The sequence below is a fragment of the Hippoglossus stenolepis genome, chromosome 1 (genome assembly GCF_022539355.2).
Source record: "Hippoglossus stenolepis isolate QCI-W04-F060 chromosome 1, HSTE1.2, whole genome shotgun sequence".
Taxonomy (NCBI): Eukaryota; Metazoa; Chordata; class Actinopteri; order Pleuronectiformes; family Pleuronectidae; genus Hippoglossus; species Hippoglossus stenolepis.
This window is the reverse complement of record NC_061483.1, coordinates 3,743,503-3,759,288: the sequence shown is the minus strand read 5'-3', so window position 1 is coordinate 3,759,288 and position 15,786 is coordinate 3,743,503. Positions and strand designations below refer to the sequence as shown.

The following is a 15,786-nucleotide window of genomic DNA, read 5'->3' as shown; positions in this document are numbered from 1 at the left end:
CTCATGAATCAAGCATTTTGATTCATGCTGCCCAGGTCACGTGTTGACACGAGGACCATGACAATCACAGAATCAATAGACCTGTATTAGAAGAGAGAGGACGTCGACGACACGTCATAATAAAAAGGAAGGTCATTTTAATTTCTCGGAGTGTGTGCACGTGTTCAAGTGTGCATGCCTGCAATCCCTTTGTGATTCTTCCTCTCTCTCTCTCTCACACACACACACACACACACACACACACACACACACACACACACACACACACACACACACACACACACACACACACACACACACACACACGCTGACCCTGTGGCCCAGCGGCCTCCTGTCAGTCACGCTGTGTGGAGGTTAGCGGTGTGTAATTAAACTAGCCTTCTTATCGGTTCATCTCTAGACTGGTAATAACCTCCTCTGCCTCCATCTCCCCTTCCTCTCTGTGCTCATAGCAGATCCTGATAAGACCCGCGACTGAAAGAAAGAGAGGGACACAGAAAAAAGACAGGAAGAAAGAAAGAAAGAAAAAGAGAGAGAGAGCGAGAGAGAGAGAGTCCCTATCGCACGTGTTATGTGTAAACTCAACAGGGTGCAAATTATACTAAATTACTTTTATTAAATCTATTGCTTCGTACTTTCATCGTGAACAAAGATCTGTTTTCTCATTTGTTTGCACCACATGACCTCCCTGCACCTGACCAGCACCGTCCTTATCACAGTGTCCCAGGTCCTGTTGGATATTTACCATCTTTGCAGCACGGCATAAAAGCAAAATGTCCTTTTCTTATAAATGTTTGAAAGGAGAACACACACACACACACACACACACACACACACACACACACACACACACACATTGTTGTCCTTGCTCAGCCTCTCTTAACTTTCCATGCAGACATGAAAGTAAAGCTCAGGTGAGGGGAAAAGCAGGATGCACGTCCTCAGCAGCGATTGTAAAACGAGCGCCACTAATCCATTGCGTGCGTGGAATCTAACACCGCAGCTACCGTGAGGCTTTGGGCTGATGAGACAAGCGTTTCCACCGATACATAAACACACAGTGGGAACCAAATGATATAATGGAGTCATGTCCTGAAGCTGCAGCGTCAGCAGAGATGAGCAGGATGAAGATGTCAGCACTGAATTGACGAAAGGATTCATGAAAAACTTAGAAAAAGAACCGAAAAGCAACAAAAAACATTTGCACCGCCCCCTGATGTTTGGCCTCTCATGACCCGGAAGTTTTCAACCTACCAGTTTCATGCTGAAATTGTTCTGCTCCCAGCGGCACAGCATCAAGCTCATGTTACTTCTTGCAGCTTCCTTCCTCAGAGACACCTGCCTCACACTGAGGAGGAGAACCAGCCATCAGAGCCGAGTCGGCACCCAACTGGACCCAACAGAGCTGCACCGCAATCCAGATAGTCACAGGGAAAAAAGAGGAATTCAAGGAGGCAGCAGCAGGTTTGTAGAAACCTGGATCAGTGCACCACGCAGATCCTGAGCTGCTGCTTGCTTGAGCCCCAGCAGGTCTCTGAGAGTCTGAGGGGGGGGTGGGAGAGCTCAGCGTCTCCAGCTTCTCTCCACCCACTGTGGACCACGGAGGAGGGAAACATAAACGCAGACGAGAGGAGCTCCGCAACCTCTGCTGCCGCTCGGTGAGGCAGCCAAACCAAACGCCCCGAGAGGAGGAGAGCCCCCACCGCTCCCCCTCCCTCCCTCGCCCACGGCAACACATTGTGCTATTGCTCTTCAATGGACCATGGGTCATGTGGGGAGGAGAGAGAAAGAGAAAAGGAGAGACCTCTTCACCTCCTTCCACCCCTCCCCCCGATGGTTTACCCCCCCCTTCATGATGAAAAAGTGAGGAAAAGGACAAGAAAGGGACGATAAGTGCAGCCTTGATAACAGTGGAGCAGTCGTGCAGCGCTCGGAGGCCAAAACCTCAGAGAACTCAGCACCGAGCGTCTCTCTTCTGTTTATTATTTCTTTAACCAACTCCTCTGCTGCCTGTTAAAAAAAGACGTGTTTTATTTCCCCCCCAAACCAGAGCCCGACGGTCCGGCCTCTGATCAGCCGTCACCCACATCACACTGCAGCAGCTGCACATCTGTATTTATGTGTGTGTGTATGTGTGTGTGTGCAGTGGGTTCATAACCTAAGCATTTATATATGTGTCAGTGTGTGTGTAGGGGAGTCCACTGCACAGGATGTCCTCCGTTTGAGCTCCTTCCAACACACACACACACGCACACACACACACACACACACACACACACACACACACACACACACACACACACACACACACACACACACACACACACACACACACACCACCACCAACGACCACAAATTACAAGCTGAATTTGAATTTTGGGAAAAGCCCAAGATTTACAGAAAGTTCCCACAAAGAAGGGAGGGGGGGGGCTGATCGCATCCAGGAGGCTAAACAAAAAAAAAGCTTGAAGCTTCACGAAACAACAATAACACTGAGAACATGTCGACAGTATAAAGTAACAACCTGGGAGAAATAAAGGTCTGTTTTGCTTCTCTGCTGCCAAATACTAAAATACTACCGAGGTGAAGCTTGCAGCTGCTCTGTGGCAGCTTTATTACGCATTTTTATGTTTCCAGTTTGTGTAAAACAGAAATAACTGACATCTGCAGCTGAAATGCACGGTGAGCAACGTGTTCGGCTGCAGTGCAACGATTTGCTGCGACGCACAAAGACTGCAACCAAAAGGACATAAAAATACCCATCACACATATTCTCATCACAAGTAATGCAGGTCAAAGCAGCTGAGATATATCTCATGTAGATCATTTTAAACACGTTGATGGTGGCGTGACAGTTTAGCGTGTTTGCATGCTAACATCTGCTAATTAGCACGTTAAAAGTATCAATGAGGCTAATGGGAACAACACTGATCTGTAGTTTTGTTCATAAATCAGGTTTCTGGGCAGAAATGACCAGGATCTGATAAAAGTCTACACAGAACCTAAAAAATAAAAAGGGACAAAGTGCTTAAACAGAAGAAACAATGAAAATTAAAACGAGATTAAGAGAATCAGCAACAAAAATGAGGAATTAAACGAAGTTACACACAACACAGATCAAAGCTTCCCAATGCAAATGGTTTAAAATAGACATGTTTTAGAAGTAATGAAAAGAAACAAAGGATGTTGCTTATCTGATTTCAATAGCAATCGATTATTATAACTGATTAATAACTAATCCACAATTCTGACTCTGACAGCAAAGGCCTTGTTAACGTTACACCAGCGAAGATCTGGGAATAACCTGCACAATAACCTGGAATATTAGTTTGTGACGGGAGCTCTGACCGAAGTAAAGATTAAAATGAAACTACTGCTGTAAAACGCACCTCTTCTCCTCTACTGTATTTGTATCAAAGCCTGAGGTAACAATCTGAATCCCAGCCCCACCAGTGAAACCTCAGTCCCCCATTGCTCCTAACCAGCATTGATTTAATGACACTGTGGCTCCGAGAGGAGAGAATATGTCAGCATTTAGAGCTCGTGTTTAACAGTTTTAGAACAGGCTCATTAAGTGCAGTGGCGGTGAATGGGCTGAGTGTGGCTCCTTTCACAGCCCCAGATAAACCTCAGTGTGTCGGGGACAATAGGGGGGACAACCCCGCTCTGGAGGGGCCTTTGTTTTGGGGGACCCACACCTCCAAGCTCTGGAGGGTGGGGAGGGAAGATTGGGGAGCGACGGCGGGTGGGGGTGTGGGGTTGCTCTGCTGCCTGGCTGTTGCATTCTGGGTGAAGGTGATTTGGGAGGGGCGAGGGACATATGGACTCTCACAAAAGGAATTGGACAGGGGTCTGCAGTGCACGGTGGGTAATGGGGAAGTGATCTGTCTTTTCATTGACTTCTTCTCTTTTATATCACACTTACATTCATTTAAAATGGTCCAACAGTACAAGCATAACTTACTTTTTAAAAGATACATGAATTATTTAGCATTAAAGTTGTGATGTGTAAATTTCCGGTCTTTCAAACGACAACACGACGAATGAGAGTTTGGTGAAATGTTTAATTTCAGAGGCTCTGTGGTTAAAATGCCATCATCAGAAAACATGAAAGTTCATATATTATCTAGTAAAGTCTTTGACAGACATCTGGACGGATCCAATCAGCTGCAGAGGACGGAGAGCGTCTTTAACCACGGGACAGATGCAGTCTTTGATGGTTCACCACACGGCACCGTACACATGGATGCAGCAATGTATTTTTTTCTGATAATATCCAACCACCCTCAGTTTTACTCTATCGCAAGCACTTTAAATATTACAATTTTTAATTTATCGTTTGACATGAATCGTAATTTCATTAGGTTTAAGGGTAAAAGGCACATTTCATCTCTTGTCGTCTCTGTTATTTGCTCTCAACATAATGTTGAACTCGACCTGCAGTTTATCCTGCAGAGAGCAAAGGAAACGTCATTAACGTTATCTGGTATCTAATTAGAAACCTGATTGGAACACTCTGAGTCCAGGACGCCATCTGGGCCTGGTTACCACAGCTACCAGCTGAGACCACAACGCTGAGGACACAACGCTGAGGACAACCAGGAAACACAGAGTCTGGACTACGTCGTCCTGTTTCCAGAGACAGCGGAGATGGACCACGTGCTGTTTGTAACTTTGAGCTTTGCAAAGTCAAAGAAAACCTTAAACATTAAGTTGAGTGATATGGTGAAAACAGAATCTGTAGATCTATGCATTTTTCCATTAACATATTGAAAAAAAAAAAAAACTCTTATTGAAAGGTTTTCTGTCCTCAATCATTCTTCAATTTGCGAAATATGAGTTGAGATGAAATGTGATGCTTTGTGTGTGTGTGTGTGTGTGTGTGTGTGTGTGTGTGTGTGTGTGTGTGTGTGTGTGTGTGTGTGTGTGTGTGTGTGTGTGTGTGTGTGTGACGTCTTGAATGGCAGATTTATTGCCCCCAATTGAGGATTCTCAAAAACAAAAAATAACACTTATCAGGGAAGCTTAGAGAACGCCTGTGTCAAGTGAGCGAGAGCAGGCATGCAGAACAACAGTGAACGTACAGATCGTGTACACACACACATACACACACACAGAGAGAGACACACACACAGACACACACAGTGATTCTATCCAGGTTGGAATCAGAGGACTAACAAGCTTGGGAAACTCCCTGAAGCAGCAGGAGATCGCAGCTGAATGAAGAGATGTGAACCTGACGGCACTGACAGAGAATCAAGAAGTGCTACACGGCTGCGTTCATACTGTAAATCCAGGTGATACACGTGTACTGAGTTCACTGCGGTTATCTACTGCACTGGGATAAGTGTGTGTTCGCTCAGCTGCACAACAGCTAGAACAACAGATTTCATTTATGGCTTCTCCTTTTTCCTGAGATAGATAGTTTTACATCCATCACGTGTTATGAACGTAATCAACACGCCCACTTGCTCGACATTTTCACATGGGCTCCGTCAGATATTATATTTGAGGTCTGGCAGGAAAAGATCGCAGAAAATATCCACAGCAACTGACTCGGATATTTGTGTTTTCTGGGACATTTCAGGAAAATGTCCAGAGTCCAGTTCTGGTCTGAAAGCAGCTTTAGAGGATCCATTAAATCCTGGACTTGGTTTACAACCTGCCGGCTCTGTTTGCGTATTTAAAAGAAGCCATCAAACACCAGATTCCAGCCATATAGATTGTGAGTTAATGGTTACGACTGTTGGGAAGTCTGTTATTACAGGACTCAGGTCTACAGGACTCAGGTCTACAGGACTCAGGTCTACAGGACTCAGATCTACAGGACTCAGGTCTGCAGGACTCAGGTCTACAGGACTCAGGTCTACAGGACTCAGATCTACAGGACTCAGGTCTACAGGACTCAGGTCTACAGGACTCAGGTCTACACCATCATCTCTCTCATCCTCATGAAGTCGTCCGACCTGCCTCTGGGCCCTGAGTGACCCCGGGCACGAGCCCCGCTGACCTCTACCTCATGGCCTCTCTCCTTTTTCCACACCGCGCTCCTGTCTCCAGACTGAGATGGAGCTGATTGCGTTAGTCCAACCGCCTCTGCCGCGCCAACGTCCCAGGGGGCGCCGCTCACAATGGCCTGTTTGTCCGCGCCAACGGGCTCCCTGTGACAACCACCGCGAGGAAAGTGGAGAAGGAGAGAAACCTTCGGGGGTGGGGGCGGAGATCAATGGAGGGATGTTGACTCAGGAGAGGCAGATGCCCAGACTGAATTAATATGGTTATATCCTCAGCCATGACCTCACACAGGAAGGCGAGGGGACAACTGCACAGGAAGTGGAATCTGATCGAGACACATGAGACGGAGATGAGGTCATAACTAATGGAGCCAACTGCTACATGTGATCAGACAAGTTTTTAACAAGGCTTGAAGCTGAATCGTTCATTTGAGGGAAGATCATCAAGTATGACAAAGATTTACTTCTCAAAACAGTTTCATGGCTTTTTATTTATTGTTTTATGATTTTTAAAAACATCTGATCTAAGAAGAAACACGCACAAGCTCAGGAAAACGTAAGTTTATTGTTTACCTGTGAACATTCAATCTTTCCGTTCTCTGACCTTCGTTTCACACGGTATGTTTTCTGACCCAACCTTTTTTAAATCTACTTTTAAATTTTGTAGAATTAAAAAGAAAAACAACAGAAATCACCCTCAACAGTTCAATTCAATCAAATAGCTGGACATTTTCTCTCATTCCCCCCCAAAGTCACACTATGGTTCTTCAGACTGTGAAATAAAATCCACGATTTAAAGATAACAGTTAATCTGAAATGTACATGAAAAATATCTATATTTTAAGACAGGAAAAGCTGCACCAAACTGTGTCTCCTGAGTGTTTTCATGCTGAAGAGCTGCTCAGGGTGATGATGGAGGACCTGCCTCTAAGAGCTCAGATGAAAGCAGCCTGACTCTATCTCTTGATCTCAGCTCGTATCTCAGCCGGCTCCTCCAGCCCAACCTGACGGATCTGCAGGACGACCATCTTTGTTCTCTGAGAGGAGGAAACAGCGGTGTGTTGTCTCTCTTATCAACAGCAGCTCCCTCCTGCCCGACGCTGATAGGAGCAGATGTGTGGTCACTGCCGGGTGAACGTGTCTTATCTCCAAACCCACAGGAACTCGGGGAACTCACTGACTTTTGGACACTTTCTGACGACGTGTCCGATTTGGAAGACGATCAACGCGACCACAAAGTGATGAAGCACGGGAGGTGAACCCCTCACAGACCTAACGAGACACGAGCTTTTATCCTGCGCTCTTTGTCCGAACCCTGGCAGTCTGTTAAAACCTTCCTCAGTCCACCTAACAATGAACTCTCCCACAATGAATCTCTGAAACGTCCATTAAATCTGGCTTTAACTCGCAGCACCTCCTGAGGAGACATATGTCTGTGTGTGGCCCTTTGTTATGGTAATTTTAAAAAAGGAGAAGCAATATAGTCACGCAGCCCCCCCCCCCCCCAATCTGTGCTGCTGCGGGTGGGCAGGAGTGCATTAGCAACCCAATGCAGCAGGACGGTGCTTTCACTCTCACCTGCTGGGCCGGGTCTTCACCAGACTGGGGCTGAATGGAGAAGCCATAAAATAAAAGTCACGATTGTCTTCCACAGGAAGCTGAGGAGGAGGAGGAGGAGGCGAGAGGCTCGTCAGAGAAAACCTCTCGTATTAAATCTGACATCTTCAGACTCAAGATTGCCAATATTTGTTTTCTGCATTATTACTAATTGCATGTAGATGTTTTAACTGGCTGGAAACATCCTCATGGATCATTGTGGGACAGCATGAGGGCTGGAAGCTAAAGATTAACTTCATTATCAACCCACTGCAGGAGCCCAGGATCCAAGAGGACACATTCAAATGGCTGCTTTTATTCAAGAGAGGCTGCATCCTACAGATTCCTACAGATTCCTACAGATTCCTACAGATTCCTACAGATTCCTACGTTTTAGAGCCGAAAATCGGAGAACTTTGGAAACGCTGCAGGTCCCGTTTTAGTTTGAAAACTGCAGCGCTGCGTTTTAGTCTGGACGAGCAGAAACAGAGACTCCTATCACATGACCCTATTCCGGGAGGAAACAACCAGCATAGTATATAACACAAGTATTAATCAATTAATCAGATTATAAAAAGATTTATCATGATAAAATGATAATAAGTAATAATCAAGTCAACTGATCTAATCAACTCATCATGATATCAATGTATAATGAAATTAGTGACAGTTTGAATATTAAATGTTCATATATATTCAATATTAGAGGAAATATGTGAATTAAATTAAGGGTTTCAGTTGAAACGAATGAAAGAAGAAGATCTTCTTCCCAATTTTCCTGCCTGGAAACTTGTTTATGCGTCTGAGTCTCATCCCTCACCTCCATGGATCAATACTTTGCCATTAAGGGACATTTAATTAGCTGTGAATCCATAATGATCAAATGAGTTCACACTCGTAGTTCTCGGTCAAAACCAAATCCCCCGGAATAAAATTACACCCAATTTAAATAATTCAAATTAGGGGGAAAATCATAATCTTGGGCAATTACACATCTCGGAGAATTAATGGAGCTCAACACCACTGATGCGTCTCTCACACAGTGATAATGTGACAGTGACGGTTTAATATTCAGACGGAGCTCCTCTGTCCTGGATGGATGGAGGAGGTGGGGGGGGGGGGTCAGTCTAAATTGTAGACTGGTGGTTTATTTAATTCATCTCGGTAAATATAACCCGAGGAGCCTGAGGACCCTCTTCACTGCTCCCAACATGTTTCTATATGAGATTGTTTTTCAGCTGCAGGCACAGATGAGTTTTCATAATGAGTTTAATAAAGTGAGTCTTTACACCGAGTCGGACCTAAGCCTTTATCCAGAAAGATACTTATTAAGATAAGAGCTGCTTATCTCAGCGGCACACGGACAAATCTCTCTCACCCATTAGTGACTGTGTGTGTGTGTGTGTGTGTGTGTGTGTGTGTGTGTGTGTGTGTGTGCGTGCGTGTGTGTGTGTGTGTGTGTGTGTGTGTGTGTGTGTGTGTGTGTGTGTGTTCCCCGTGATGACTAATAACGGTACATGCACAAAGCATCTGAATTTATATTTCAAGAACGTGGCAGAATCAGAGGTTTCTGGGTGTGAACGCATTCAGTTTCAAAGCTTTGGCTGCGGAAAATAATGAGCTGGTAACTCTGAACACTTGGATGGTTAAGAGGGATGATAGAGGGGGAATGAAAGAGTGAGAGGAGAGAGGAGGAAAAGAGAAGAGAGAGAGAGAGAGAGAGAGGTTGGTCAGGGATAACAGAGAAGTATTAAAGATGAATAGAGCGGCGGCCTTGATTGACTTGTTCACTCACACACGCACACACACACACACACACACACACACACACACACACACACACACACACACACACACACACACACACACACACACACACACACACACACACACACACACACACACATCTCTGAGTACAGTGTTTGTGAATGGAAACAGGTGTAGGGCAAGAACCAGCCACGAGAGGGCAGCAAAGTATGTGTGCAGAGCTTCGCTATCTGTACACACACACACACACACACACACACACACACACACACACACACACACACACACACACTTCTCTCTCTCTCTCTCTTTCACACACAGAAGACAGCATCAAATACCATTCACACATTTCCCGCCACCATCACCTTCACGTCAGAATCTGCAGATTGTGCCAGACTTGTCACTCTCTCTCTCTCTCACACACACACACACACACACACACACACACACACACACACACACACACACACACACACACACACACACACACACACACACACACACACACACACAGTCTGAACATCTCTCTCTCTCAGCCTTCTGCTGCTCTCGTTGCATTATGGATTAACTGTATTCCACAGGTGTACACAACATGTTTGTGTGTTCACTGCACTCGGCTGCACTCGGCTGTGACTCCTCTAATCCTCAGGAACATGTGCCGTTACAGCCGTCACTCAGTTTGCATTTAGATGTTGAGATGGTTCCATTTTCCCTCAAACACGTCCGATAACCCAAGACCCTGGCTCGTCTACTGCGCATTTTGTGATTCTTCTCCATTAAGTGTTGTGTTGCTTTGGTTTTGGCCTCGATTCTCTCACAAATAAAAGCCGGCGGTGGCAGAAATACCCAAAGCAGGAGGTTAAGTTTTTCTTGTTGAGAAATGACTCAATTCTCAGCCCACTTTCCTGACGTGACTCTACAGGACTGAGATCTATTTGCTGCAGTGGGAGGTGAGATATCTGCCCCCCCGCTCTGCTATGATGGAGTTCGCTCTCTTGGCGATTGTTGAAGATTTCATTCATTGACATTGGATTGTTTTTGGTGAGAGGACTTTCTCCAGGTAAGAGTTTCTGTGATGGTGTCTCCTATGTCGTCTGCCCTCTGATAAGAAACCACCAGAAACAGAAACCCCACCCCCGGCCTCCGTGTCTCCAGAGAGTCTCAGCTCGTCTCACGCTGCCCTCAGAGCTGATTGCGTTCACGCTGAGTGCCACTGGTGCCTGTGCATAAAATCCACAGAGACTTGGACCCGGCAGTGATGCAGCGTCGAGTCCACGCCAGCGATTCCGCTCCTCAGCCACAATTCCTCCGGCTCCTTCGGTCCCTGCGGCGAAGCCCGGCAGAGACGGCAGAGAAATGAGGACGATAGAACTGAGCCGACACTCCTGCCCGGTTTTATTAAGAGATGTATCTATTCCTGGACTATTAGAGAATCTGTCAGTTTGTTTTCCAATATGAAGAAATGCACTATACTTTACATAGTTATTCCAACCTGCACTGATACTGATGTCTTCATATTCTTATCGTTATATATCTTCACTTCCCTCTATTCTTGTTTGTTTTTTATCTCCACCACTTTCTTTCACATTGAGAGACAGAGCATTTATTTGGACGTTGATTTTCCAGGGAATGATTCACGGATCTTGATGAATCAGGGACATTTAGATGACGGTTAACTATGAGTGTGTGAAATCTGGTTTAAGTTCTTGCATAAAATGTGATAAATATGAGCAAAACACTGTCTTTATTATCAAGTGGATAAGAAACTGTGATTAATGGAGATGTTCTGCACATGTTACTGAAGCAGATGAGCACAAATACCTGTGGAGTCTAAATAATGTTTTAAAATAGTTTTTGTCATTGGGGCACCACTGACTTGTTCAACTGCTTGATGCCGACGTTTTTAGAAATTGACATAAACCTATATTAAGTTTTTAAGCAGTTATCAAATAAATATAAATGAGCTGACTGACATTTTGCAGATTGAAAAACGTCATTTGCTTTGACGGTAAAAACAAAAAAAGAGTCTGATCGTTAAACACTCACACACACACGTAACACGTAACACTCTGGTGCATTTGAGCAAATGACTGTAATGTCCACATCGCTGCGTCTGCCCAGGAAGGTCAGAGGTCAACGCAGCTGAGGGGGACGGCGGCTGCTTCATCAGCACCACAGGGATGGAGAGGGGGAGAGAGAGAGAGAGAGAGAGAGAGAGAGAGAGAGAGAGAGAGAGAGAGAGAGAGAGAAAGTCACGGAAAGTAGGTCAGTGAGAAAACGTGATTAGCCACTAAAACAAACGACACCAGCAGTGGACTCGTGCCTCGACCGACGCCGCCGGCCTCCCTTATCTCCTCCTCACGCGATCGCCACAGTGCCGCACTCACATTCATCATCCAAACAACAGCGTGCTGGACGCCTCGATGGCTCTGAGTCACGCTTACTGTATAAGACAGACTGCCAAGCGTGCACTTGCTGGCTCGAAGACACACACACACACACACACACACACACACACACACACACACACACACACACACACACACACACACACACACAGACAGAGGCACCTCCTTCACCTCGCTGCCTTACATGGCGTTAAAACGATCCCTCTTGCCGTTGCAGCCGTTTGCGTGGGGTTGCTAAGCGCGGCCAATATTTCACAAACACAGCAAAACAAGGCACCGTGATCTCCTGCTCCGCTGCCATCCTGGACAGCAGAGACACAGCCGGCTCCTTCCAGGAACTCGCTGAATGTTGGCGTCGTGTTTCTGTTATGATAAGCTGAGCCAGAGAGAGCGATACTGAAATTCTGTGTGTTGATTTAAAAACACAAAACATCCTTCAAGGAGCCACGACGGCAGCTGACGAGGTACAGACACCCTGACAGCGCAACGTGAAGAGATAACGGGACTTTTCAAACATGCAAACATTGATTTCCCTTCTTGATCTCACTCAGGGAGTCATTCAAACAACATCTGGACCATACGGATCTATAAATCTGAAAGTTATGCTCACAGAGTATAAAAAGTGTTCCCAGTTACCTCTCTGGTCTTCTTACTGAACTGGACCACGTATTAAACCTCACATTCGTACATGTTAACCTCCTCTCACAGCGTCTATGGGGGTAAGAAGTACCCTCAGCCCTGATCCCACTACCCGACCCCTGTACCTGAGTGTTTTCTCCAGCCTCTGACCCTGCAGCCTTGCTCCTCGGGGGTCCTGAGCCCACCTGCTGGCCCAGCGAAGGGATGTGGCTCTTGACGGGTGCCGGAGGCAGAGCGAGAGCCGACGGCCTGCTGGGGGTCTGCTGGGGAATGGGCAGGGCGCTGTGCACCGGTTTGGGTTTGGGGAGTCCTGACTTCATCTTGGAGGCCACCAGGATGGCTGGCATCTTCTCCGCAGCTGCCTGGTGACCACACGCTCTCCCCTCCCCGTCACGCTGAGGTGGAAATCCTGCTGCCGGTTAACGAGACTCCTCCTCAACTCTCGTGGGGTCCCGGTGCTTCTGTGAGTGTCGAGGTGTGACCAGATTGACACATGCACCTGATCTGGCACCTGATTGAAGTGAGTGTGAGGAATCTGTGGGTGCTGGATCTCAGCAGGGGTGTGAGCTGAGCCCCCCCCCGACCCCCGACCCCCCCACTGGGGTTGAAAATCCACCAGTCCCACCTGCTTCCTGGTTCCAAGTAGCTTCAGACACCAAATGTTATGAAAAACATATATGTCCAGATGGAAATGAGGAAAATCCACTCAGCAAAGTCCAGGAGAGAAAATCAGAAATCCCACTTCACGGTCAGAGGAATCCCCAGTTGCCTCATGGCAGAGCGAGCGTCTCCTTCATCATATTCCCAGCACAGAGTGAGTGTCAGCGATTGGCCAAAGGATCCTATAGGAAGCAGAGCGGCTCCACTCCCACTGAGCCCTGTTAATTACACCATCGCTTCAGGAAGGATGGGAGGAGAGACCAGGCTCCGAGGAGAGAGGAGAGGAGAGAGAGGGGGAGCTGAGAGAAAAATTAAAAGGCAGCAGCGACCGTTCGCTTTGCCGACTGCTCAGCCTGTGACTGTGGAGCCGGAGAGACGCTGCACTCGGCTGCCTCTCTCTCTCTCTAAGTCGCGGTTAGCAGCAGGTGTGGCTTAGATCAGGGCTGACATACGTGGAGGAGAGCTGAACACATCTACTCAGTATGCTCCTCCAGCCGCTCTCTCTCTCTCTCTCTCCATGAATTCATTCAGACATACTCATCTCTGGTGTTTTATCTCATGCACCATTTTCCCCAAAAAAATGGTAGATGGTTGTATTTACTTGTTAATTTGAATGTCGTGATGGTAAAAGGCTCAGATTACTCACAGTCAGGGATTGAAGTAAAGGACACAGGCACCAGAGAGAAGGCAGATTTTAAATCTATCAACCTGCTGATTGACCGAATCACTGCGTCAGTCTTTTAACTCCTGCAGGAAACACAGTATTACAGGTACTGACAGTGGAAATGTTGCATTAATAGAGTCTCTCTCCTCTATATTACCTCCCTCCTCTGACTTATGAAGCTTCACCCTTTTTATACACGAGCACGGCCAATTAGTGGACTCGTGTCCGATCGGCCCGACTCCCAGCAGGCGCAGTGAACGCTGCCAAGGCACCGGCTCAAATTATGCTGCAGAACCAAAAATAATAGAAGACGGGGGGGAAGCAGGATTTACATGTACTCCTCTTCTCTTCCATCACAAGTTAACTGAGGAATTCAAATTCCCATTTGTACTATAAATCAAGATTTGTCCACGGTAAACTCTCTGAAATGAGACACATTTAAAACCTCAAGACAAGATCTGCACCCGGCAGCGAATCTAACGAATCGGTGGAGTTTTAACTTCTCTAACTTGTTTGGGACGACACCATTTACACCAAGCACACGTTCAGTGTCGTTCTTCTTTGAAAGCCACGTTTAACAAACTCAAAATCATCATTTACGATTAATTTATTGTAAAATTAGTTGATTCATTAGATGATTGTTTGTTTTAAGCAACACAAGGTACGTTTATCTGAGTAACAGCGCCCTCTACAGCCACTTGTGGTGATGAATCCTGCAGGGCTCCGTATCAGAGCAAATTCTATCAATGTGTTGACTGAGCGGTGGACATTACCCATGATCCTCAGCTTCCTGAAGCAGAAGAGCTGCCCCTGTAGCAAATAGACCAAACTCGATGACCCATGACCTCTGTGGAAAAAACCTCCTAACACATCATTTACTCTGAAGAGTTTGATGCTTTAAAAGTCCAGACCAACTCGAATCCACAGAAATGACGAGTATCAGAGAGAAACACCGGAGACGTAAAGACATTAAATTAGAGCCCAACACTTCAAGTTTCTCTGCTTCAAATTGAAAAGATCATCTCAGTTCCTGCTGCAGCTAATCAGAGATTAAAGTAAGTAGAGATGGATGTGACACACACACACACACACACACACACACACACACACACACACACACACACACACACACACACACACACACACACACACACACACACACACTTCTAACATGGACTTCATAAGAGCAACGTATTAATCCAGGAGTGGATGTGTTTAGTATGTTAATCTTTATCCTGTTACATTAATCCTAAATTATGCAAATACTAATATCTGATTATGATTTAGTGTGTGTGTGTGTGTGTGTGTGTGTGTGTGTGTGTGTGTGTGTGTGTGTGTGGAGTATAATGTTTGGAGGGTATCTCCAGGTGATCGGTCGAAGGTCAAGGTCAATGAAAATATGATATCTTAATAAATGATAGAAAGAAAACCCGGAGCTTATATTGATCAGAAGACACTTTCTAAAACAATTTAGGTTCATCAATCATTTGTCATAATAGTGAATAAAATACGTCAGGATTAGATCATTATAAAAATGGTATTATTACAAAGTTAGCATTGCCTGTGGGGCTTTATTTATAAATATATTTTGAGTCTTAGTATATCTCTCCCTCACGCTGCTAAGTTCTTATGCAGCTGTGTCATTTGTGAATTCCTCTACAGAGGATAAATAAAGGAACAACTTATCTTATCTCATCTTATCTTATCTTATCTTATCTCATCTTATCTTATCTTATCTTATCTCCAGCACATGCAGGTTATGCATCACCCCTCTGATTCTTATTATTTACAGTTGTGGACATTCCCCTGATGATGATGACTAACTACAGGTCCCAGATTTTCCATCGTGTCACAAACGACTGAGAGAGAAAACCGCGACTAAAAAAAAAACACACACACCCGTATCCTGACATCTAAAACACGCCAGGACGCAGGAGAACACATCAACTCCTGCCCGCTGACCTCGCAGCGTCACTCTGTGATTTAGAAAATGGGGGAAAAAACATACAGATCTTAGCATAACAAGGGAAACTTTCAT

General features: G+C 45.8%; 1 protein-coding gene across 2 annotated transcripts in view; it reads right to left on the bottom strand.

The window, feature by feature from the left end:
* The window catches only part of nav2a (neuron navigator 2a), a 102,336-nt gene extending 89,363 nt beyond the window's left edge, over positions 1-12,973 (bottom strand). The window contains exon 1 of one of the 2 annotated variants that reach the window (XM_047339473.1): positions 12,550-12,973. In XM_047339473.1, coding sequence (XP_047195429.1) covers positions 12,550-12,771 — 222 coding nt within the window. In that variant the 5' untranslated portion in view covers positions 12,772-12,973. The remainder of the gene's footprint in view (positions 1-12,549) is intronic. The other variant, XM_047339472.1, reaches the window with a different exon arrangement.
* Between the last annotated feature and the right edge of the window lie 2,813 nt (positions 12,974-15,786).